General features: G+C 42.5%; 1 protein-coding gene and 1 long non-coding RNA gene across 6 annotated transcripts in view; one reads left to right on the top strand and one right to left on the bottom strand.

Annotated features, from left to right (window-relative positions):
* The first annotated feature begins 1937 nt into the window (after window positions 1–1937).
* LOC111096423 lies at window positions 1938–9237 on the top strand. Its single transcript, XR_005361336.1, has 3 exons — window positions 1938–2221; window positions 8019–8205; window positions 9089–9237. It is a non-coding gene; the product is annotated as an uncharacterized LOC111096423 (long non-coding RNA).
* Window positions 8706–24604, bottom strand: part of LPAR3 (lysophosphatidic acid receptor 3) — a 78396-nt gene continuing 62497 nt past the window's right edge. For all 5 annotated transcript variants that reach the window (XM_038541540.1, XM_038541537.1, XM_038541542.1 and 2 more), the window contains exon 3: window positions 8706–10491. In XM_038541540.1, coding sequence (XP_038397468.1) covers window positions 10163–10491 — 329 coding nt within the window. In that variant the 3' untranslated portion in view covers window positions 8706–10162. The remainder of the gene's footprint in view (window positions 10492–24604) is intronic.

Raw genomic sequence — 24604 nt, 5'->3', positions numbered from 1 at the left:
TCTTTCCATGGGAAGAATCGAGGAGATAAAGATTCATTTTGTCAGAGTGTTCTAGTTTTTCATGTGATTCTTTGCTGTCTCCAGAACTTTTTTTTCAGCACTCAAACAGACAGCTATAAAATTGATTGGCTTGAAAGCCAAATAAAATAAAACACAGTAGCCTACTTTATCATTTACTACTAGCTATTTATTATGAGCAGTGCTGTGTTGGGATATCGACCCTGAGATTAAAGCTAGAGAAATATAGATTCTGAGATTCTGTGGACACATAAACCTCCCCAGCCATGGTGACAGATGATAATGAGATTATACTCAGAGGCCATCTTTTATCTCAATGGAGCCCAACAGCTATCATTTTTTAAAAATAATGAATTGTACAAACAATGCAGGGAACATTTGCCCAGCAGTCCTGCAATGCAGCTTCCACGAGCCCCAAGTACATTGGCAGGCTGCCCAGCTGTCCAGCCACTGAAGACAGACACTCCCCCAGTTCATTTATTTGCTGGTTAGTGGAATCATTTGCTCTCTTATTCACTTCAACCTGGCCACAGGAGGCATCCTCCTCCCTGGATATTCCTTGTATTCACCACGTTCTTTCTTGCCCTCCTGGCCTTTTTTTCTGGAGTCTTCCTCCAGCTGAGAAAGCCCTCTTACGTGTCCAAAATCAAAACCCACTTCCTCCTTGAACACACGGCTTTAGTTTCACATCTTTCAAAAAACCTTCAGCAAAAACTTTAGAGCAAATTGGTCCAGATTCAGACCCTACTTACTAGCAGGGTTGCTGAGGGCAACTCACATCCCGGTCTGCTCCAGGTTATTTACTGTGGAGCAGAGGTTAAAAATTCTTATCTCCCAGGTCCTTCCCTAATTCCTACCTCATGCAAGATTAAGCACGTGAGGTGCACCCCACTTCTCACCAGAGTATGCACTCACTCCACCTTAGCTTCCCCTCTTGGGCTCCCTTTCTCAGTTCAATTTTCAGCCCACTCTTGGTAATTAAACAGACGCTGAATTTTTCACAGCAGGATGTCCCTGGATCTCAGGCTCTTCTGCGAACCTTCCCTTCACCTTCTTGCTTTAATCCGTGGTTCTGAAAGCCTGGCTGAGCGTGGCAATCACTTCAGATACCCGCCCTGGTTGAGCCCAAGCCCCAGAGGTTCTGATTTAATTGGCTGGGACGGAGCCCGGACGTGGCCTGACAGGGAATTCAGGTCTCTGTCTGCACCATGACTGCAGCCAGGCAGCTAGACAGGCGGAAGGGAAGCATGAACTGTCTGAATGGTCTTGGATCGGTGCCCGCGAGCCTCGCGAGGCGGGCCTGGGTGTGGCAGTCCGACTGAGGTCCCCGGTCCACTCACCCTCGCGCTCTCCTGGACGCGACTTCTCACTTCCTCTTCCCCCTTCAGCCCCTCAACTCCTCTCCCCTTATCACCACCCTCTGCTAACGGTCAGGTCCGCAGCCCTCACCGATAAGACAGGAGGAGCGCCGGGCACACCGCAGCAGCACATCCGCCGACGCCCCGGGCCTGCCCTGCCTGGTCTCCTCTCGCTGTGCTCGGGAAATGTCCCTGTTGCTGCGAAAGACAGGAGTGTCCACTCAGACCCTGGAGCTCCCTCCTTCCAGCAATCGTCACCACAACTCTCCTGAATCATCACTTATTCCCTCTTCACTGGATCATTCCCACCAGTAACCACATGCTGTAATAATTCCCGTGTAAAAATAAGCAACCTTCCCCCCCCATCCCCCCCGTTACTGCACATGCCCCTCCAGCTACAGGTCCCTTTTTAGGAAAGAAAACAAGGTAAAACTAACTAGTCCTCGCTGGCCTCCAGTCCCTTCCTCCCGGCGCCGCTCCGGCTTCCTGCGGGCAGGCTTCACCCCGCGGCTGCGCGGCACCAGCGGGCTCGAGGCGCCAAGTCACCGGCCCACGCTCAGGCCCCCGGCGGCACGGGTCCTGCTCCTGCTCCTGCTCCTGCTCCTGCTCCTCCATCGCCGGAGCTCCTCTGCCTTCTTAACTCTCTTCCGCGACCGCCACCGCAAGCCCCCAGGAGTCAGATCTCCGCCTACGCTCCCCGGCCACGGGCTCCAGCCTAACCCCGCGGCTTCACGCGCCCTTCAGGTCCTGTGTGTGACCCCGAGATCAAGCTCTCCGGCCCGACAGCGCTCGGCCCAGCCAGCTCCTCCCTGACATCACCTGGCTCTGTCCCTGCAACGTCAAAGGTCACACTGCCGCTGAATTCCGGGAACCCCCCCCCCCCCGAAATCTTGGGCTCCTACCAAGGTCTCCATCTCCGCGAGAAGTTCTACTGTTGGAGGCTGTTGGTAGCGGTGCTCCTCGGGCCCAACACCCCGTTCGCGGCTCCGCGGGGTGGCAGCCGGAGGGCCGGCCCTGGGCACTGGCTGTCGCCGCCTGAGGCTCTGTCCGTGGCCCCGCGGGGGGGGGGGGGGGGACCCGGCTCCCAGGCCCGCAGGGCCCTCGGCTCGCCCGGCTCGCCCGGCTCGCCGCCCACGTCGTGTGGGAGAGTGAAAGCCGCCGCTCTGGGGCCCCACGGAGCATGCGCGTGCTCGTGCTCTGGCCTCTGACCCTTGACCCGCGGCCCCGTCGGCCCTCCGGAGGCCCGGATGTCCCGCTCCTGGGGCCCAAGCTGCCAGCACCGCTTTCGACGTTCAACCAAGATATTGGTCAAAAAAGAGAGAGAGAGAGAGAGAGAGAGAGAGAGAAAGGAATAGAGAAAGAAAAAGAAAAAGAGAAATAAAGAGAAGAAAAGAAAAAGAAAAAGAAAGAAAGAGAAGGAAATAAGGAAAGAGAAGAAAGAAGAAAGAAAGCCTCCCTAAGCCAAAGACGCCAGCCCGAAACGAAAGAAAAGAAAAGAAAGCCGCCCGGCTTCCAGCGAACCACCGATTCAAGGGCTGAAGCCGCCGCCTCGCCCTCGCCTGGCCCCTCCGGCCCGCCCTCCCCCCCCTGGCTCCCGCCCGCTCCGCCCCCCCCCGTGCCCGCCCCTCCCGCACCGCCCCTCCCGCCCCCGCCCGCCCGCCCGCCCCCCACCCCGCCCGAGCCCGCCCCGCTCCCGCCCGCCAGAAAAAGCCGCATCCCTCCGCGCCCGCGCGGCCCGCCGACGAAAGAAGAAGAAAAAGAGAAGCTCCGAGAAAAAGCCCGACGAGAAAAAGAAAAGAAAGAGAGAAAGAAAGAAAAAAGGAATTCTCCATTTGTACGTTTGTAGTAGTCCAAGCCCAAGCCTTAGAAGTCTCTTTAGGACACGACTCTCACTACCACGTCCAATCCATCAGCAAATCCTCCGTTGTACGCGTCTTTCAATACCACTAGCTGAACCACAGCCATAATTAAAATTTGCTGAACAGCGTTCCATCCGTAACAATAAGCACACACACAGAGCGCCCCAGCACTGTGTTAAATGCCTGACATAACTTATTTATTGTCCATAACAAGCCTGTGCTGGGTGGAATTGCCCAAAGAGGACCTGGCCCAAAGTCCCATAGCTAGTGAGTGAAAAAGCTGAGATACCTAAGCAATAGGATTCCAAGTCCACGTGCTGGACTACAATGCTTTACATTGATCGCGGTGCTTGGGTAATTGCATTGTGTAGAAGTTTCCAGTGCTATACATGTTGTTTTGACCACCTTTGTGTACAAAGCCTTTTCCTCATTTAGAACCATTCTCAGAAGTTGAATTGCTCAAAAGAGCATAAACATTCTTAATCCCTAAAGTGGCTAACCTATTATCAATGAACATTGGCTTTTTGAAATCTGAAGTCATATGCAGTTACTAAGGGCTGTTTTCTGAGTAGAGAAGAAAATCTAACGTTGAACGTTAGCTAAGTTTGACCCTTGATTTAATCACCGTGTATCTTACATATTCGTTCAATCTTGTGGTCTTCAGTTTCCCTATTTGTAAATTCAAGATAATCCCTACATTACAACTTCCTCACAGAGATGCTTTTATCAGGCTCTAATTTCTGTAAAAAGAAGAAATTTTAGTGTTTTTTCTCCCCAGCAAACTATAAACTCTGAAACTTAGATCTATGACTGTTCTACTCCAGAAAGGGGTTGATCTGTTGCATCTTTTAGACCATGAAACACTGAATTCTGACTTTAAATGGCTTTGCAAATCTGAATTTTACACCGACCTTGGCTCACTTCTTATTGTTTCAAGATCCTCTTCTACACACTATCTGGACCTGAAGGAAAGATTGAATGGCGCTATATTTGTCATGATTGTATATCAACTGTGACACACATATTTTATTTCTCATGTTCTAATCTTAACTTTGATATCATAGGTTTGGATAATGAATAGCCAATAATAAGCTTTTATGTCCTTTTTGTTTTTTTTTTTTTTCATCTTATTCCCACTCAGTCTTTGGAAGATCCATATGCTAAAATGTGGAACCTGTAAATTATATGTACCAACACTTTATTTTTTACAAAATTTTCACCCCTTTTTCCAGAACTAACTGTATCTTCTACCCTCAGTCAAGAAAAACTAAAAGACACGTATTTGAGAAAGGGGAAATTCTCAGAAGCCAAGAAGTCCTTTCTCCTTTCATTTTCCTTTCTCCATGTGCTGAATTGGCTATTTGCAGTTGGTTGTATTGCTGATCTTTTCTATCTCTCCTGAATCTGAAAGGTTGGAAGCCTGGGAACCATATTTCTCAGAATACGAAGCCAGCAAATATCCCAGTCTAGAGTCTGGCAGTGCCAGACAACTATGAGAGATGAGGAAGGCAGAGGGAAGCCGGAGCCGTATTCTTCCTCTAGCAACAGATCTGAGATTTTGTTGTGGCCTCTGGGTGTCCTGTCACAAATGGTTTGCCTCAGGAGGCAGTTTCCAAAAGTTCCTGACCAGTGTGGCAATATATCCCAGAAAGTTAGCTGCAAACCTGAGAGCCAATTATGGGCTCTCCTTCCTTACCTTTGCTCCTCTAGCCTTTCCAACTGTTTTATAAGTGCCCAATTGCCTATTTTAAACACCTTCCTGCTTCGAGTACCCAGAATGGTTTCAGTTTTCCTAACTGAAGCCTGGTTGATGTGTACCATCTCCCAGTTTATATAAACCCATAATCAGGCATTTACCTAAAAGAAACACAAGTCTGATTTAGATTACCAGTAACAGATCACTAACCCATAAATTGTAAACGGATTTTAACCAAAAAGTAGCCCCTTTACGTGATTTCTTTTTCTACTACTAGGTCTTGGGGAATTCTATATCAAGAATTACACCACAGAGGCCAGATCTAAAAAACATAATACCAGTATCACCAATGTTTCAAAGTGATACCTTGAGGATGACTACATCCATTCATGCCCCTCCTTAATATTTTCAAATATTTTATTTGTTCCTTAGCACCTAGGGAATGTTCAAAGTTTTGGTTAAATGTAAAAATAAGTGTGGAGTTTCTATTTGCCTTGGAGTAAACAGTTCACACACTTCACATTTAAGTTCACTTTAGCACACATAAACAGGTCATCAAGTCTCTTAGGTTCCCATTTTGATGAGCAATTCAATTTTATTCCAGAAATCCTTTCCCCCTGTATTGATGATGGATTTATAACTACACATTTCAGAGCTACTTTAATCTCATGGATTTTATTTTTTAGAGATTTATTTATTTGAGAGAGCACATGCATGAATGGGGGGGACAGGGGGAGAGGCAGAGAATCTCAAGCTGACTCCCCACTGAGCAGGGAGCTGGATGTGGGGATTGATCCCAGCACCCCGAGATCAAAACCTGACTTGATATCAAGAGTCAGATGCTTAACTAACTGGGCCACCCAGGCGCCCCTCATAGATTTTAGATGGTCTTCCTAGTGTACACTAAAGCTTGAGAACCACTTTTTTTTATTTGAGAGAGAGAGCTAGCGAGCGCATGCATGAGCTTGGGGGGAGGGGCAGAGGGAGAGGGTAAAGCAGGCTCCCCGCTGAGCAGGGAGCCTGATGCAGGGCTCAATCCCAGGATCCTGCTGAGATCATGACCTGAGCTGAAGGCAGATGCTTAACCAACTGAACCACCCAGGCTCCCCAACCTTCAGAACCATTGTAAAAAGTGAAAACAGAGCTCTTTCTCTTTGAAATCCCTACAAAAGGAGTGTAATCCAGAGAATCCAAAGACTTAGGGTTCTTTCCAGGATTCCTATGTGGGAGGTGGATGTATAGAATCACAGAATTTTGGGAGCCCTACATTTAGTAGGCCAGTGATCATATCTAGGGTTTTATTGACAATTTAGGGCAGAATAGAAATTGGAACCCAGGTATTCTGAATTTCGATTTACTGTTTTAAGATGGATGTCATGTACATTTGTGTGAGTGGTGAACTGAACAACTCTAGGTATGCCAATCATACTGTGGACATGCATATATATTAGTATAGTTTTCTGATACATAGTAGTAAAGTTCTAACGAAATTAATGTATCAGATGATTTTCCAATAGATGCAAGCTGATTATCTTGAGGAAAGGAGAGTATTTTCTAATGTGCACAAAGATAAAACCTGGGCTTGTGACAGGTGGCCTCCCCCCTTTCACTTTTTCAATATAACCGTGTGACTAATATGGAATGTGCAGGCTCTAAACTCAGTAACAAATACAACACAGATGGTTTATGGAAATTAGAATTGTTCAAACTTGAAGTTGCTGATACAGAAAAAATTTATGAAGTTTTGCTGTACAAAACTGCAACTCTCTAAAAAGCTGGCAAGATTTGCACACTCCAAGATTGGCTGACCCAGTGAATTGCAAACCGTGTTCATGGATTGGCATGCAAAGGTACTGCATTGTATCCATAGCACAATGTGACTCACATTCTTACTGATGTCCACTGGAATCTTCACATGTGATTTTGGTAACCATTTTACTATCATTTGCACTAGAAACCTTTAGTTCACAAATTATATCTGATAAAACGCTCTGAATTCCTAATCATTGCCATTAATAGTTTACCATCTGCTAATTTGGGAGAAAGCACACTCTAAAAAGTACTGGAGAGAATGCTGTAAAAATATAATACACCATTAGGGCCCCCAAAAAAACCCAACCCCCAGAATCTCCCACCCTGACATTATTCCTCTGTGAAAACTAGTCTTAAATCATGAATATTTTCAATTAAGTGATGTGTTCAAGAGAGCCTCACTCACAAAATGCAGCTTCCCTTACTTTAAAAATCTGTCATGTTTTTTTAAGTGATTCTAACCCCATGCCTATGCCTGAAAGACAATGTATAAAACTGGAAGGAGCCCTAGGGGTTTCCAATTTAATATCACAGTTAGCAGTCCGCCAAGGAGATATAATTCTGAGGTAAGTATCCCAGAGGTCAGATCTGTGTTTGCAAGTTTTGGATTCTTTTTGGTACACAGTGAGATGGATCATGATGTAGAACAAGACTTTGGTTGTTTTTACTCTCGGTTCTAATAGGGCTAAGTCACCTTCACGGGTGTCTTCACAGGCTTACCTTCGTTATGGCTATTCAATCAATTAAAAGCATTCTTCTCCCCCATCGCAAATGATTAAAGGATTAATGGGCTCATAATACAAAACACTCTCAACCTCATGAAATTACTGACCTGGGACATGGCACGCCCTGTCGTACGTGGGGTGGTGCCAGCAGATGAACAGAGCTATACCGCCTGTTCCCAGGTCTCCCCCATGGCCCACCAGCTAATATTGATGCTGCTGACTTCACCCAGTCCTGGACCCTAGGCCTTCTGACCATGGGCTGTGCAGATGCTCAGGATGTCTGGGGAAACAGGGGCAGCGAAATTTCTAAATTTTGATTATCGGTATGTACAAAACGCATCAAAAGGCTGATTGTGAGGGTAATCAGAGCTCTGTTAGAGGCTTACATTTATTCTCTGATTTAGTACTGTTTGTATTTGGAGTTCCACAGTGGGGGCCATGATCATTTCAGGGCTCAGTGCTTGTAAAGATCACATGATGGCCCCAAGTCTACCACTCACTTAAAAAAAAAAAATTCAACAATGTATTTCCAAAAATTCTTTCCTTCCAGGCAGGCAGTTTTCACAAAGAAGCAGACTCTGTCACCAGCACAGATATATGAGAACACCTCGGGCGGTGCCACAAATCCAAGAAAATTAAATCTTGTTTGGCTCGGGAGTAGCCCATGCCTTGAGTCAAGGGTTGGTCTGAAAAGGTCTAGATCGAATTTTTAGAACCATCACCTCAATGACTTGAAGGTAAGTTTGGGGTCCTAGGATTTGAGGGAAAATATTCTTTCTTCATCTTTTCTCCAACTAAGAGATGGGTTTGCCATGCTCTGGGCAAGTCCTGTGACCCCAGCCACTTGTCATTTCCAAATATACACAACTTCTCTACTCTTACACCATCTCTGAGATATGTGTGCACACATAAAAACAAAAGCTATATATTTCCATCACAAATTTCCACACTTGGATCCCCTCCAGACACTATTCTGAATACAAAATTCTGCTGCAGGGTACTAAAAATGGTTCTTACCTCAAAATAAAACCTTTAAAGATCCCTTAGTAGCTATTCAGGGACTGGAATTCAATTTCAATCCTCCACCCTTTGGCCAGCTGTAGATTCAAAATGCTTACATAAAACATTGCAAGTATGTACTTCATGGCAAACCTGATTTTTCTTCTGCAATAGAAATGTGTGTTATACTTACCACAGACTATATTTTTACTTAGAAAATACACAAAGCAATAATGCATTCAACAAGAGGGAACAAATTATTTTATTTTATTTTATCAGGAACTTTGACATAAGCTTCAGATAGACCCACTTACTACATGGAGTTTGTGAAATCTACACCTTCAAATCATAATACTCTCTATTTTAGGCCATTCCATCTAAAAAGCATGACTTCTCAAATCCTTTTATTCCAAGTAGTTCTTGCACATAAATGTTACATCACAATAGCAAAAAAAATGTAAACTTCTTTTGCAAACTACATAAATAGTATAATAACTGCCTTGAAGTTATTCTTATTTTAAAATCAGAATATATTCTAAATGCTTTACATAAAAACTTTGGTCAGTAGCCTATGTGTATGAAACTTTTTTTTTTACTGACTTGCCTTTCATGTTTACTTAGGTCTTTGACAGAGATGATTTTTAAATAGGACTCAGATCAAAATTCATTCCATACGGAAGACAAGTACCGGAAATATGTCGATAACTCTGGGCAAAATATGAAATGTGACAATTATTCCACATACTAAGTCTGACAAGCCACCAGTGATATGGAGGTAAGTGAAAATAAGGACTCAAGTCAAGCTCATATGTGATCCTATATGAAAGGAATTCAGCCCACTTATCAATATACCTTCTACTCTGCTCTGTGTCTGTTTGCAAATGAGTCACTTCTTTTTCTTTTCTTTTAGAGCATGACAGGTCATTTCTACAGCTATAGTCCTAGACTGAAAGTCTAGGTGGCCAGTGAATTTACTTCACCATCACTGTCCTTGAGGTCTTTAAATACAAATTAGAAATGTATAAACATACAGGAGTGTATACACACCCATGCACACTTAAGACGACCACTTTAAGGCCTTTTTTGTGTGTGTGTGCTGCTTCAAGAGAAGTTTCTAACATGTACCTGTTTTTGTTATTTAAGTAAATCTTGCTCAGAATGTTCTTTCAGCTAAAAACCAAGTCAAATCTGGAGTCCTTACTGATTTGCTATTCTGAGATTCCTATGGAACAACTAGCTACTGGCCATGGTTTCTTTGAGGAAACAAATATCATAGCTGAAGCATTTTCAAAATTTTAAATGCATGCAGAAAGAACTACATAGGCTTTCCAAGCAGCTATATCAAGTGGCTCAAGTAACATTATTATTTATCTTGGCCTAAGGCCCTTTATCAACATCCTTTTAAAACACAAAGAGAATGGCTACAAGATGGTGACAGGGCCCAGAATGGTCCTCCAAGCAGTTCCAAGGACATCACTGAGGATTCCACTGTGCTGTCTCTCTCTTTTGTGCATTTTCTCCAAATGCACTGTGTCCCCTCTTTACTGCTCATGCTTTGAAATTATGTAATTTTAAAAAATCTACCAGTGATTCATTTAGACCTGAAATAACACTGTAGGTGGGTGTAGTTAGAGACAGGTAGCCATTCTTAACAGCTCCTCTCCCAGAGGAGGCCCTGGTAGGCACACCCACAGTTTAGGAACTGCTCTTGTTGCAGACTGTGCCTTGGCTGATACTGTCTTCCTTATACTGGCTGCCTGTGTCGCTCCGGCTGAGGATGGTGGAGGTGATGCGGGAGGGGCGTCTCTCTGAGTTCTTCTCCTGAGAGAAGCAGCAGATCATCTTCTTCATGGTGCTGTACATGTCCTCATCTTTGTAGGAGTAGATGATGGGGTTCATGACTGAGTTCAGCAGTGCCAGCAGCAGGAACCACCTTTTCACATGCTGCACACCACACTGCGTGCAGTTCAGGCCGTCGAGCAGCAGAACGACCAGGCCTGGGGTCCAGCACACGACGAAGGCCCCTGCGGGGAGAGAAAAGGAAGCGGGCTGCTCAGTTAGGTTTCCTCTTGCCCTGCTTTCAGTCAGTGGCAACAATGACCTTGAGGATTTGTTTTTTGTTTTGTTTTTTGAGGATTTGTTTTGACAACTGCAAAGCCCACTTACATCCATCCTCTGAGCACTTGAGTCCTGGGCTCGTTAGGGGTGAACAGCTGGCCACCTCCTTGACTGTTCTCTGTGTTCTATTTCAGCTCCTTACCTGCTTTCCCAGGACTCGTAATTAGGGGCTCACATTTACCTCATGTTTACTAAGCACTCCACATCCCTCATCTCTGTCAGCTCTCTAATCCACACTGGGAGGCTCCTGCAGTCATCACCCATGGTTGGCAGATGAGAAAACCAAGGGCAAATGCCAGGAGTGCGTGTGGGAAGGCCTTACACCATCAACCCTACACTCCGCTGTGCTACAACTCAGATGTTCTAAATGTTTTGCTGACAATAAGACCCATGGCATCTATAGCATTCTCCTGGTCTCTTAGCTAAGTCACCTGCTCACACATTTCACTCTATAAATCCATGTTGATGCTGAGGAAGCCCTGTATTCTTTTTGACATATTCATAGGCCATCTGCTTGATTCTCTGCTCTCAATTTTTTGTTCCTGTTGGTTGTTGTCAGAAATAAATCTTTCTGTTTAATGATGAGATAGAGATGTGCTTGTAGCAGGTCTATTTATTTAGCACAATTTTAGCACCAACTGCACATGAAGGGTAGTCTCTTCTGAGTCACCAGACATCTGATCATGCCTAGCTTACCACTAAAGCTTTCTGACACATTTTTCCTAAAATATGAGACATAGGTTCAATATTCCCCTATTCTATCACCATCACCTTGGATAACAGTGATAGCTCACATTTATACAATGCTTACTATGAGCCAGGCACTAGTGTAAATGCTTTCCTTTACTAACTCATAGAACCACACTAAGAAGTAGGCATCCCCAGAAAAAGGGGGCACAAGAAAGTGAGGTAACTTGTTCACCATTGAACAGCTGGTAAGAAACATCTAATTTGGAGTGTTGGCAGTCTTTCTCCAGAGGCTGTGCTCTTGGCCATGATATAGGTGACCTGTCTCTATAATGTGATATGGTTTCTTTCCTCCAAAGTCCTTATCATGTCTAAGCAACCTTGCTTATCCATTCCATAAACATTCATCATGAGCTTACGACGTACCAGGAATGCACTAGACAGTAAATGAGGCGAACTATGCACTCCAAGAACTAAGTGCTAGTGGGGAGATAGAATAAACAAGCAAGTCTATAAATCACATCACCAACTAGTTATTCTTATTGGTTAGAATTAGTCCTGGACAGTATTCCTCTTGTCCCTTCGCCTTTATTCTGAGAGATATAATAATAAGCAAGTCAAATCAAGAATTATAAAAAAGGCCATGTGAGGCTGTAAAATGCCATGTGCCTCAGGGTCAGACAGGTGTGCCCAGCTCCTCACTTTGAGCTACACAAATGAGGCAAATCACTGCATTTCTCTGAGCTCCCATTTCCTTGTTTTATTACTATCACTTTTTTAGGTTTTATTTATTCATTGGAGAGAGATAGAAAAAGAGAGAGAGAGCATGAACATGAGTGGGGAGAGGGGCAGAAAGAGAGGGACAAGCAGACTCCCCACTGAGTAGGGATCCTGACACAGGGCTCCATCCCAGGACCCTGAGATCATGATCTGAGCCAAAGCTCAACTGACTGAGCCACCCAAGCACCACCCTCATTTCTCACTTATGAAATAAAGATAACAATCCCGACTCTGGATGGTTGTGAGGGGTCAGAAGTAATGAAAGTGATGCCATTCCTTGAGTTGGGTTCACTAATTAGTGGTTATCATGAGATGTTCTGTCAAAGACATCGGTCAAAATTAGATGTTTAGGAGTTATCAGGAGGGTTTAATTCTCCATTTCATAATTACAGCTCATCAATGGTTCCCTTTTCACCCCTTTCTGTATTATTTTTGGTCCAGCTGGCCTATATGAATAAAGAACTTGGAGATAAGAGGTCAGAGATTGGGTCCTAACCTACACTTACTGTACAACTCTGGCAGACCCATGTCATCTGTCTGGGGTTCGGCTTCCTAAACTATAAATTGAGGACTTTAGGAAAGTTCTGGGTTTTTCCAATTTGGGGCTAGGACACCTTAGTGTGTATGCAGTCAATTTAATGGGTTTGGACAAGTCTGGGGATTTTTAAATGCAAGAATGGAATGGAATAGCTCAGAGTATATTGCATAGACCAAAGGAAGTTTTGTTTCCTGCAATTTTTGTTTCAGTTTTATACACTATGTTTATGTGTGTATTGGTTATGAAGTAAACTATTATTTCTTACTGTTGGGCTTTGCCAAAAGTTTGGAAAACACTAGTTTAGATAAACTTGAAGGCCCCATCTGGGTCCAGTGGTCTATATTTCCCTTAACAGTAACACTTTTGTTCTCTGCTCTTCCCGAGGGAGGGTTACTATGTTGTCAAGAGGCAAGAACTAAACAAGCCAGACATCAAAAGCTGTTGCTGCCAATTTTGATGCGAAAACTCCTTTCTGTGTGAAATTGCATGATTCCAAAGAAATCCCGGTGGGAGAGTTCCAACGTCCTTGTGTTAATGAGGAAAATATCGATTAACTTTATACTTTGTTAAATATGCATGTCAAAATTTAATAGAGTATATAACTTCCAAATTAATGGAAGGGGAAGGATGGAACCAAAGGAAAGGAAAACAAGATCTCAATATTAAAAAAAGGAGAAAAAAATAAAAATAAAAAATAAAAAATAAAAAAAGGAGTTTGGGGGGAGAGTCAAACATAGGAAAGTAGAACAAATAAAGAACAAAAGAAGATACTGGAAATGAATCCAAATGCACTGAAAGTCAAGCCCAATGTTAATGTGGTATCATTTTTTAAAAACAGGTGAATATAAACAATTTGATGTCTAACATTACATCCATATGTGGTAAAACCATAAGGAAAAGCAAGACTATTAACATGAAATTTATGATACAGTCATTTCTCCAGGAGAAAGGGTCACTGGGGCAGGGCCACATAGGTGATGCTGAAGATATTAGAGATGTTCTATTATGTTGGGTGGCAGGTACACAGGAATTTTTAATGTTTTTTTTTAATTATTTTAAGTGTTATTCTTTTTTTATTTTTAAAGATTTTATTTGTTTGTTTATTTATTTATTACATTTTTTTTAAATTGGAGTTCAATTTGCCAACATATAGCATAACACCCAGTGCTCATCCCATCAAGTGCCCCCCTCAGTGCCCGTCACCCAGTCACCCCCACCCCCCACCCACCTCCCTTTCCACCACCCCTTGTTCGTTTCCCAGAGTTAGGAGTCTCTCATGTTCTCTAAGTGTTATTCTTTATACCATACACATGTCTTATATAATTTTCTCTGAATGATGTATCTCACACATACACATGTCAAAAAAGGATAAAATTGCCACTATGCTTTCCTAAAAACTTTTTTAAATCAATTTTTTTTTCAAATCATAAAAGTGTTTTTTCCCACCCAGCACAAAACTGTTTTATATTAGTCAGGGGATCCAAACACTCTAAATAAAGTCTCCAAACTGATGTCTTCCTTGTCACAATGCAATTCATGTATATTTCCCCTTTGCACTGAACTACATAATTCATTCAGTCAACACTTGACAAACTTCTCATTGAGCAATGATTATATGCCAGACACCATTCTAAGAATTTTATATGAATTAACCATTTAATTTTCATGGCAATCCTACTAGTATTATTATGAACACTACCTCATAAAAATACTGATGCAACTCTCTTTTTAAACCTGAGGAAGGTGAAACACAGAGAAGCAAGGTAATATGCTCAAAGCCACAGAGCCAGGATTTGAACCCAGATTTGATACCCTGGATTTGATACCCTGGCACCAGAGTCTGTGTTCCTGTCCACATGTGAGGCTATTCAGCAATGGACACAGAATCTTACCAAAGTGAGTGATGGGGGAGGGAGAAGGGTACTTTTGGTCCTTAAATTCCCATTTATGGTCTGTCACATACCATGAAGCTGTGTGTATATAACAATTAAGTCATTCTTTGGTTTGTTAGCATAAAGATTTTATGTCAGGAAGGGAAGGGAAGGGGGAAGAGGGAAGGAAAGGGAAGAAATTAGGAAGAGGGAAGGGAAGGGGAGGGGAAAGAGGAAGGGGGAAGGAAGGGAAGAAGAAAAGAAAGAAGGGAAGGGAGGAAAGAAAGGAGAAAGAATTCCAACAAAAATATATGCTAGTATTAGGAGTAAGAAGAAACAAAAATCTGCTGACCTTTTCTTTATACTGTTTCCAAGAACAACAGAAGGCAAGTCTTCTTTCACAAAGCAGCCCAGACACCCTGCACTGCCAGAGAGCCCGGCCTCAGGCATGCTGTCTCAGGTGCTGGCTGCACACCGGGCAGTAACCCTGGTAAATACCCCACTTCCTGACTCCTCCACCTGGCAGTCAGCCTCTCCCACCCAACACATCTCAGCACAGATATGAGGTTTATCTAATACTTCATTCTTCGGGGGTTTTACTGTATGTGGGCAGCTAGAGATGAGGCCCCCAAAACAATTTAAAAGGAGAAGAACATGTCAGGAATGGTCTTGGCCTGGGGAATCTGTAATCTTGGAGAAATTCTTTGAGATTGCAGGGGATGCCATAAACAAACAGATAGGCAACTGGCCTAGTTCTTAAAAAGGGGGCAGATGATAGATCCTGCGAAATATATATGAGTCAGTCCCCTACCACGTTCCAAAGGTTTTGGAGGAAAATACCTAATGTAAATATTTTTTGAGTATTTAGATTCCATGTTCAGACCATGCAGCTGGGAATAAGCAGAGTTTTCAAAGAGAGGTCATGACAAGTCCTAATCACTTTTTAAAAAAAAAATCAGGCATTCATAAATACAAGTGGATCCAAGGTGTCTATTTGGCAACCAGTGGAAAAAAATCAAGTATGTTCCCCTTGGAGAAGAAAAGGCTTAGGAAAGACATGATGTGCTAACTACCTCAAAAGCCTGAAAGATCATCATGTAGAAAGAGGATGCGCAGACTTGTCCTGGGCTATTCTAGAAGGTCAGTCTAAAACAGCAGAAAAAGTACAAAGAGAAAAAATTTGGATGTAAGAGTTCTTCCTAAGTAAATGAAGCTATTTGGGAGGGGAACTGGTTGTTGAGTGGGCAGAGAGCCTCCCATCAGCGGAACACTTCCTTTGCCTGGATCTTCCTGAGATATGCAAAAGGAAGGCATTTTTCCTAAATGAGATACAGGGTTAAGTGGTTTCTAAACTCTTTTCCAAGTAGAAAATTGCTACGTTCTACAAAATTATGAATTTCAACTCTTCATAAGATTCAAGCAAATTTGACTTGTTTGTTTTCCGGACACAATTATCCGACAGTATGGCTAAAAACTGATGGAGATGAATACTTTGAGCTAGCTGTTCCCAAACCTGGCTGGTCATCTGAATTACCAGGGGCACTTTTGTAATAATGCAGATCCCCAGGGCGCATGGGTGGCTCAGTCAATCATCTCTGCCTTGAGCCAAGGTCATGATCTCAGGGTTGGGATGGAGCCCCGCCTCAGGCTCCCCACTCAGTAGGGAGAGGCCTGCTTCTCTCTCTCCCTTCCCCCTGCTTGTGGGCACGCACTCACTCTCATTCTCTCTCATAAATAAACAAAATTAAAAAAATAATAATGCAAATCCCCTGATCTCACATCAGACCCAATAGTTAAAACCTCTGGTAAGGAGTGCACGTCCTCCTCTGGCCTTTGTTGGCTCTCTGGTTTGCCCTGCCAGGAATGCCTTCCTGTCTCCTAATCTAAGGTCTACTTTTCTTTCTAAGCTTAGCTCAAATTCTGCTTCCTCTACTGGACCTCTCCCATCATCCAACCCACAGCAATCACTCCTTCCTCTCAACTCCCAGGGCACTCTCCACCTATAACATCATGTGCCCCCAAGCGCATTACCTGCTTAATTCGCTCTCACATCTGCCAAGAGCTCTGGGCCAGGAAGCGTGTTCGGGGCTTTAGATGCACTGGTCATTTAAAACTCATAGCCCTGTGAGGTTGCCCCTCTTACAATAATCCCAATCTTACACACAGTGATTTGAAGTTTAGAAGTAGGTCAAGAATTTGTCTTGGGCCCAGAAGCCAACTAGTAGAAGAGTCATAATTTGAACCCAGACCTGACTGGACTCCTCCATCAAACTCTTGAGCACCAGGCTAAACTGGAGATAGTTTTTAATACCTATATCCTCTCTCTCAGGCCTGTTATAAGCTCCCTAAGCATGTGGGCTGTACCTCATAACCAGTCTGTATCCTCAGAATGAAGTATGGAGCCCCACACACCATAGCAGAGATGAGGCAGTTGAAGGTACGTGAGATTTAATAAGAGGCCTCACAGGGCCAGGTACCGCACTAGTTGCAGCATCTGCTCTTGTGAACAGCATCTGGTTCTGCCCCTCAGGCGCTGACAGGCACAGAACGTGGGTACAATGTGTCATGATTCTGCCTGTCATCAAGGAAAGTCTCAGGTGAAGTGACAGCCAGGTGAGCTAAGTGTTGATGGTTAAGACCAGCCATGCAGAGGTGAGAAACAACATGATACATGGGGGTAATTCCAAATAGTTCAGGATGGTTTTAACCTGGAGAGGTGACTGAAGAAGTATAGTGAAGTCTGAGAGATGACATGGGCCAGACCCACGTTGCCTGTTCATTATCACTTTCGTACCATACCCCCCACCCTCATACACACACACACACACACACACACCCAGGCATCTCTGAGCAAGGGTCCTGTGGGCAGCACTCAGGAGTCTGAATTTATTATAAAGATCAGACCCCATAAGCCTTTGCCCTCAGGTGTCCATTCTATATAATGAATTAACTTCTCTCCCAAGCATCTAGAATGGTATGAGTCATATAGCATTCTTGAGAAGATTAAGAAATATTTCTATGTTCCATGGTTCATGAGAGAATCCCATTGAGAAAGGCTAGATCAGAGGTTTTTCAGACTCAATTGCAAGTCATTAGTGAGCTGTGAAATCAATTTAGTGGGTGGCAACCAGCAATTTTCTAAAAGATGAAATAGAACAGAACAGAAAACATCAGAGTGCATCAAATATAGTAAGAGTATGTTTCATGAAACTTGTTTCAGTTACACACAAAAATGTGGGTGTGCACTGGGCCATGATATAGAATGTACATCATTTCTTATTGTGGGTCCTGATTTTAAAAGAAAAAAGCATAAGCCATGTCTATAGATGAGTGGTTTTTCAAATCAGGTTTTTAAAAAGTAGAGAAACACTTCCCAAAGGAAATCTCTTGTTAAAGTTCAAAATCCAAGCTTCTCTGACTAAAAGAAAGAGATGGAGAGCAGGGGGTGAGGAGAAGTTGAGTAAAGCCCTTCGCAGCAGAATCCATGCTCCTCTTTACACTACAACCCCCACTCCACATGTGAATATGCACTGGGGCTCCCTGGGGAGCCCCAATGACCGTTGTTTAAAACTGCTATGGACTCTGTCTCTCATGAATAAATAAAATAAAATCTTTAAAAAATTTTTTTAAAAACTGCTATGGAATGGTAGCTTTTTGAAGGTTTTTAATGGGGCATGGATAAGTCTTTTCCTTAATATTCTTTTTTTTATTTAAGTTCAACTTAGTTAACCTATACTGTATTATTAGTTTCAGGGGTAGAATTTAGTGATTCATCAGTTGCATGTAACACCCAGTGCTCATCACATCATGTGCCCTCCTTAATGCCCATCACCCAGTTACCCTATCCTCCACCCCTCTCCCCTCCAGCAACCCTCAGTTGGTTTCCTATAGTTAAGAGTCTCCTATGGTTTGCCTCTCTCTCTGTTTTCATCTTAGTTTCTTTTTCCTTCCCTTCTCCATCTTCATCTGTTTTGTTTCTTAGATTACATACATATAAGTGAAGTCATACGGTACTTGTATTCCTCTGCTTGACTTGTTTTGCTAATACACTAGTTCCATCCACATCATTGCAAATGGCAAGATTTCATTCTTTTTGATGCCTGAGTAATGTTCCATGTATGTATGTATGTATGTGTGTGTGTGTGTGTGTGTGTGTATATATATATGTATATATATACACACACACACCCTCTTTATCCATTCCTCTGTTGATGGACATCTGGGCTCTTTCCATAGTTTGGCTATTGTGGACACTGCTGCTATAAATGGAGTGCAGGTGTCCCTTTGAATCACTATATTTGTATCCTTTGGATAAATACCTAGTAATGCAATTTCTAGGTCATAGGCCAGCTCTATTTTTAGCTTCTTGAGGAACCTCCATACTGTTTTCCAGAGTGCTTGCACTAGTCTGCATCCCCAGTGTACAAGGGTTCCCCTTACTCTGCATCCTCACCAATCTCTGTTGTTTCCTGAGTTGTTACTTTCAGCCATTCTGACCAGTGTGAGGTGATATCTCATTGTGGTTTTGATTTGTATTTCCCTAATGCTAAGTGATGTTGGGCATTTTTTCATGTGTCTGTTAGCCATTTCTATGTCTTCTTTGGAGAAATGTCTGTTCATGTCTTCTGCCCATTTCTTGACTGGATTTTGTGTTTTTTGGGTGTTGAGTTTGATAAGGCTTTATAGATTTTGGATACTATCCCTTTATCTGCTATGTCATTTGCAAATATCTCTCCCCAGGAATATGACAGGGATGTCTCCTCTTACCAATATTGTTCAACATAGTACTGGAAATCCTAGCCTCAGCAATCAGACAGCAAAAAGAAATAAAAGGCATCTAAATTGGCAAAGAAGTCACATTTTCACTCTTTGCAGATGACATGATACTTGATATAGAAAACCCAAAAGATTCCACCAGGGCATCTGGGTGGCTTAGCTGGTTAAGCGTCTGCCTTCGGCTGCCTTCAATATCTTTGAGTCCTGAGATCAAGCCCCATATTAGGCTCCCTGTTCACTGGGTAGTCTGCTTCTCTCTCTGCTTCCCCCCATCCCCGGCTTGTGCTCTCTCTCTCAAATAAATTTAAAAAAGAAGATTCCACCAAAAAGTTGTTAGAACTGATACAGGAATTCAGCAAAGTGGCAGGATATAAAATCAATGCACAGAAGTCAGCTGCATTTCCATACACTAACAATCAAGCAGAAGAAAGAGAAATCAAGGAATAGATCCCATTTACAATTATACCAAAACCCATATCTAGGAATAAACCTAATCGAAGAATAAACCTAACCTAAAGGATGTGTACTCTGAAAACTATAGAACACTTGTAAGTATTGTATTTTAGAGCAAAATTTTCAATGCTCAGAACAGACTAGAGGTAAGTGGAGCTTGAAGTCTGCTCCCACGTGCATCAGAACCACTGGGGGTGGGTAGTCAGGAGCTCTTTAAAATTCAGGTTTCTAGGCCCCACCTAGATCTACCAAGTCAGAAACTGATGAAAGTAAGATCTAAGCATCTCCAGAGTAAGCTAGCTCCCTGGGGAATGCTTTAGTATAGCAAAGCATGAAAACCACTGGCCTAGGTAGGGAGACTCAACTGAGGACTGGCCAAAATTCAGGTGAGAATGATAAGGGTGAAAAGAGCAGTGGTGGTAGAGATGGACAGAAATAGATGGTAAAGAGGAAGAGACTGAAGGACTTGATAGGAACTGGCTGTGGCAACTGAGGGAGAGGAAAGAATCCAGGGTGAGTTGCATGTGGTTCTGATAACCAAGCAGAGAGGCAGCAGAAGGAACAGGTTTAGAAGGAGAGTGTTTGGTTTTCACCATTCGATAAGGAGAGTACCTATGGTTCCTCAAGCCAGAGACGTGTAGAAGGCAGCCTGCACTCTGAGAGCTCCAAATTGAAATGTTGACTTGGGAGTTACCAGCAGTAGGTGGGCACTTTGGCCATATGTCGTCCTTCCATTAATAAATATTTACTCAGCAATCACATACCATGTGCCAGCTCCTAAGAGTGGATATTTTCATGATAATTACATTTGGATAACAAATCTCATTTCCTTCTATTGCCAAGTGACAGGTCAGTTACATTGACAAGAAGCAATTAGGTTTTATTTTAATGAGGCACTATGTTCTTTCAGTACCTGTTTAAGAGACTCACTAATTGTCCAATTAGACTACAAATGAGCTTTCCTCTGGTAATTAAATAAACTAGTTTCAGTGCTATACTCAAAAACCAGTACCATGAGTTCAATGTTAATTTTTAAAGCATAGTGAATCATATACTAGAATATGCAATTACAGTGCTGAAATGATATTTAATGACTCCAATTTAAGGTAATCAGAAATATCAAATTAAGGAATGTCTAACGTTTTGGAAGATAGAATTACAAATTAAAATATTGGTGACAAGTTAAATAAAAGATCTTTTCAAGTCTCTAATCAATATTATGTTAGACAGTCTATAACAGCCCTCTTCTCTTATTTGGAAGTTTTCGAAAATATCTCAAAAATCCCCTGGCTAATACTTCATCTCCACAATATATAGGAAACTAGAAAGAAGAACACCAATCCATCTGGAAGAAGGGCCTCTCACTGGAATGTAATTAAGATAGTTCAGCATTCTTTAGGTTTTGGTGACAGGATATACAAAAGATGAAGACTTCAAGGTATGTGACACCTATTCTTCAGGACTCATATTTTTTTTCTATTCCACTAGTCAGACTTGTACCCATATTTTCATCTATTTAAAAATTCACACATGCAATTAAAAAAAATCCTGACATGCGAGTGGCACATAAATAAAACATCTATAACAATAAAAGCAATCACTCACACAGAATAGTCACACTTTGGCACATGGACTACTCATTTCATCAAACAGGAGGATATATTTTAAATATGTTCACTCTGTTATTCCTTGTTTTTTGTCCAGGAAAAAGTGGCAGGGCACAGGCAATAATGCTAACCTAGTAAGCCACAGGGCTGTCTGATTTACTAAAATAGAAAATTACAACTCTACATAAAAATCAGGTCGTGAACCTCATCTGAGGAAAGCTCTCTTATCTGAAAAGAAATTTTAAAAGTAAAATTTTAAACTAAAAAGTTATTCTTGATCAGCAACGTTATATTGTGCAAGTCACATACTAACAGAATATTTAAATGGCAATCCTCTCATGATAGCAAAGAATTTGTTCAATAATTTCAAAATAACACTTTCAGATGTGGTTTGCATTTAAATTCGTATTTGTTTACCCACAGTGCTTCAGAAATCCAATAATTCAGAAAATAGATTGTCACATATGTGAAAGGAATGAAAACATACACTTTTAGGAAACCTGACTTATTTTTACTACAGAAAGCAAGAAAACACTGAGACACTTCAAATAGAAGATGAGCAGTTAAGCATTCCACAAATGATTCATTTAACACTATTGTCACGTCTGTTGGGTCTTTTGACTCTAACAACTGGTTTTAGGCACTTGTTTTAAATTTGTGGCCAGCTTTGGAATTGAAAATCTCAGTGCCAAGGGGTTATGAGATAAAATATAAAGGAGTGGCATAGCAGCTAGAACCACAGCCCAAGACCTAATTCTAGTGTTTAACTCTGGGCAACAGCTGGAAATCATAAGCTGAATAAGTAAGGGAACACCATCTCCACCTCCAGATTCCTCTTTGAGCATAATATGTATGGACCAATAATACCTCAGTACCTCACTAACTATTACACCAAGGGCTCTTCAGCATCTAAGAAAAGGTGTGAGGTCAGCTGCATGTATTGGCAGAGTAACAGCTCTTTGCTTGGTATAATTTTAAAGATGGACAGATTCCAACTAGTCTGCCCAAGGATCTGAAATTCTTGCTGGAGTCACTTCCTTTGGATTAGGAAGGTCTCTGTTGCACCCTACCTAAAAATGTAAACATATTAAGCCATAGGCATATAATATTTTATGACATAAACTGTCACTGGCACAGAGCAGGGTTCTGAGGGGATATTAAAGGGATATCTTTTTTTTTTTTAAAGATTCTATTTATTTATTCATGAGAGAGAGAGAGAGAGAGAGAGAAAGGCAGAGGCAGAGGCAGAGGCAGAAGCAGGCTCCATGCAGGGAGCCCAATGTGGGACTCGATCCGGGGACCGCAGGATCACGCCCTGAGCCAAAGGCAGATGCTCAACCACTGAGCCACCCAGGCGTCCCTAAAGGGGTATCTTTGATGAGGTTGAAAAATTTCAAAAGGGCTGCATAATATGGGACACTGTACGGGAAAGTTGATTTGAATAGAATACAAGATTCTGGACACTCAGATGGCACAAAACACCACTTCTGAGCTCAGAGGAAGGGAACGGAAATTGACCTACAGAAAGCTGGACCTGGAGGAGCAAGAGCATGTTATAGCTTAGGAACTACAATGTCTTCACACAAGAGCTATCACCTCCCATCCCATGCCCCTGGGCACCATTATTTATCCACCACACCACCTGTAGCTGGATCCACATTCACCTCAAATCCTTCATAGCACAGCTCCAAACATCCTCTAGCAATCAGATGGAATTTGCCCTTGAGGTGAAACCCACCTAACCATCCCTGTTCTGGTGAACAGAGCATAGGCCGGAGATCAAGCAGACACTGAGGGGACCATGGGCAAATCCATTCACCTTCTTGGGCCTCCCACCATTTTCTAAGCTATGGGATGAGCATGATGATACTGACCTGACAGGAATTTTGTAAGAATTTAATAAGATAATACACGGAATGTCCAACACAGAAAACCCTCAGAAAATGTTAGTTCTGACTGCCCAGATAGGGTTATTTCCCCTGCTGTGCCTCCTAAGGCAATTCATAAACACATCCTGTAGGATACTTCAGTTGTTGTTGTGTATCTGCATGTGCATGTACACACACACACACACACACACACAATTTATTACATGTGGTCCCAATTCTGCATGCATTTGGCTGCCCTCCTAGGCTGACATCCTCAGGAAGACCCCTTTTGTATCTTATTCAACTTGGGTTACCCAGTGCTTAGCCAAGCACCATAAACATAGTAGGTACTTAATAAAAGCTTGTTAAATGAAAGGATATCAATTCGAATCCAGACCCAGGAGTACGCTTTTTAAAAGGTCATTATGTTTCTCTGCTGCCAATTTCTTCATCTGTCCATTAATGAGACTGGACCAGAATGATCTGCAAGGTTCCCTTTGGCTCTCACATTTGATGATTCTGGGTTTCACTCAGAGCTTCCTTCAGTCATGGCCAATGAATAGTCCAAGTAGGCAAACATGGATGCTCTCTATGGTGCCAAGTGTGAGAGAGAATTCTGTGGTAAATTTAAGATGCACGTTACGTGATTCTAGCAGAAACTGCTGAGTGGGGTCACCCAGAATGCTCTCAGATACCAATATGTATTCAGTTAATACACAGTGAGCATTTGTTAAGTATCACACACTATGCTAATGACTAGGAATAGCAAGTCAAAGGAGACAGAGGAGTAAATGACCACTGCAGGGTATGCATGAGATACCTGTTAGGGCATATTGCCTAATGGTATTCACAAGAGTTGAACTTACCATTCTCTAAGTGTCACCATGGATTGAGTTTTTAAAAGGATACAAATGTAGGGGCACCTGGGTGGCTCAGTTGGTTGAACATCTGACTCTGAGTTTCAGCTCAGGTCGTGATCTCCCCATGGTGAGGCTGAGCCCTGGGGATGGGCTCTGCTCAGTGGGGAGTCTGCTTTAGATTCTCCCCTTCTCCTTCTGCCCCTCCTCCCACTACAAATGTTAGGAATACCTTATGGCAGTATTGGTATTATTACATTGTTTTCAATATAAAAAATATTTTTGATATATTAAAAACAATATTGTTAAAAAATTGAAATAACTGAAAATAATAGATATAAACAATCACAGTACTGAAAACAATATTGATGTAGAAGATGCTTATAATATATTGTTGAATTTACGTAAAACATAGTTTATAAGACACTATAAATATAGTATTAATCCATTCTGATTAAAAAGAACAAGTTAAGAGGCACCTTGATTGCTCAGTTGGTTGAGCATCTGACTTGATCTTGGCTCAGGTCATGATCTCAGGGTCATAAAATTGGGCCCTGCATCAGGCTCCAAGGTCAGAGAGGA

Source organism: Canis lupus, chromosome 6 (assembly GCF_011100685.1).
Source record: "Canis lupus familiaris isolate Mischka breed German Shepherd chromosome 6, alternate assembly UU_Cfam_GSD_1.0, whole genome shotgun sequence".
Taxonomy (NCBI): domain Eukaryota; kingdom Metazoa; phylum Chordata; class Mammalia; order Carnivora; family Canidae; genus Canis; species Canis lupus.
The sequence above is the reverse complement of the archived record's forward strand: the minus strand, read 5'-3'. Positions and strand labels throughout refer to the sequence as shown.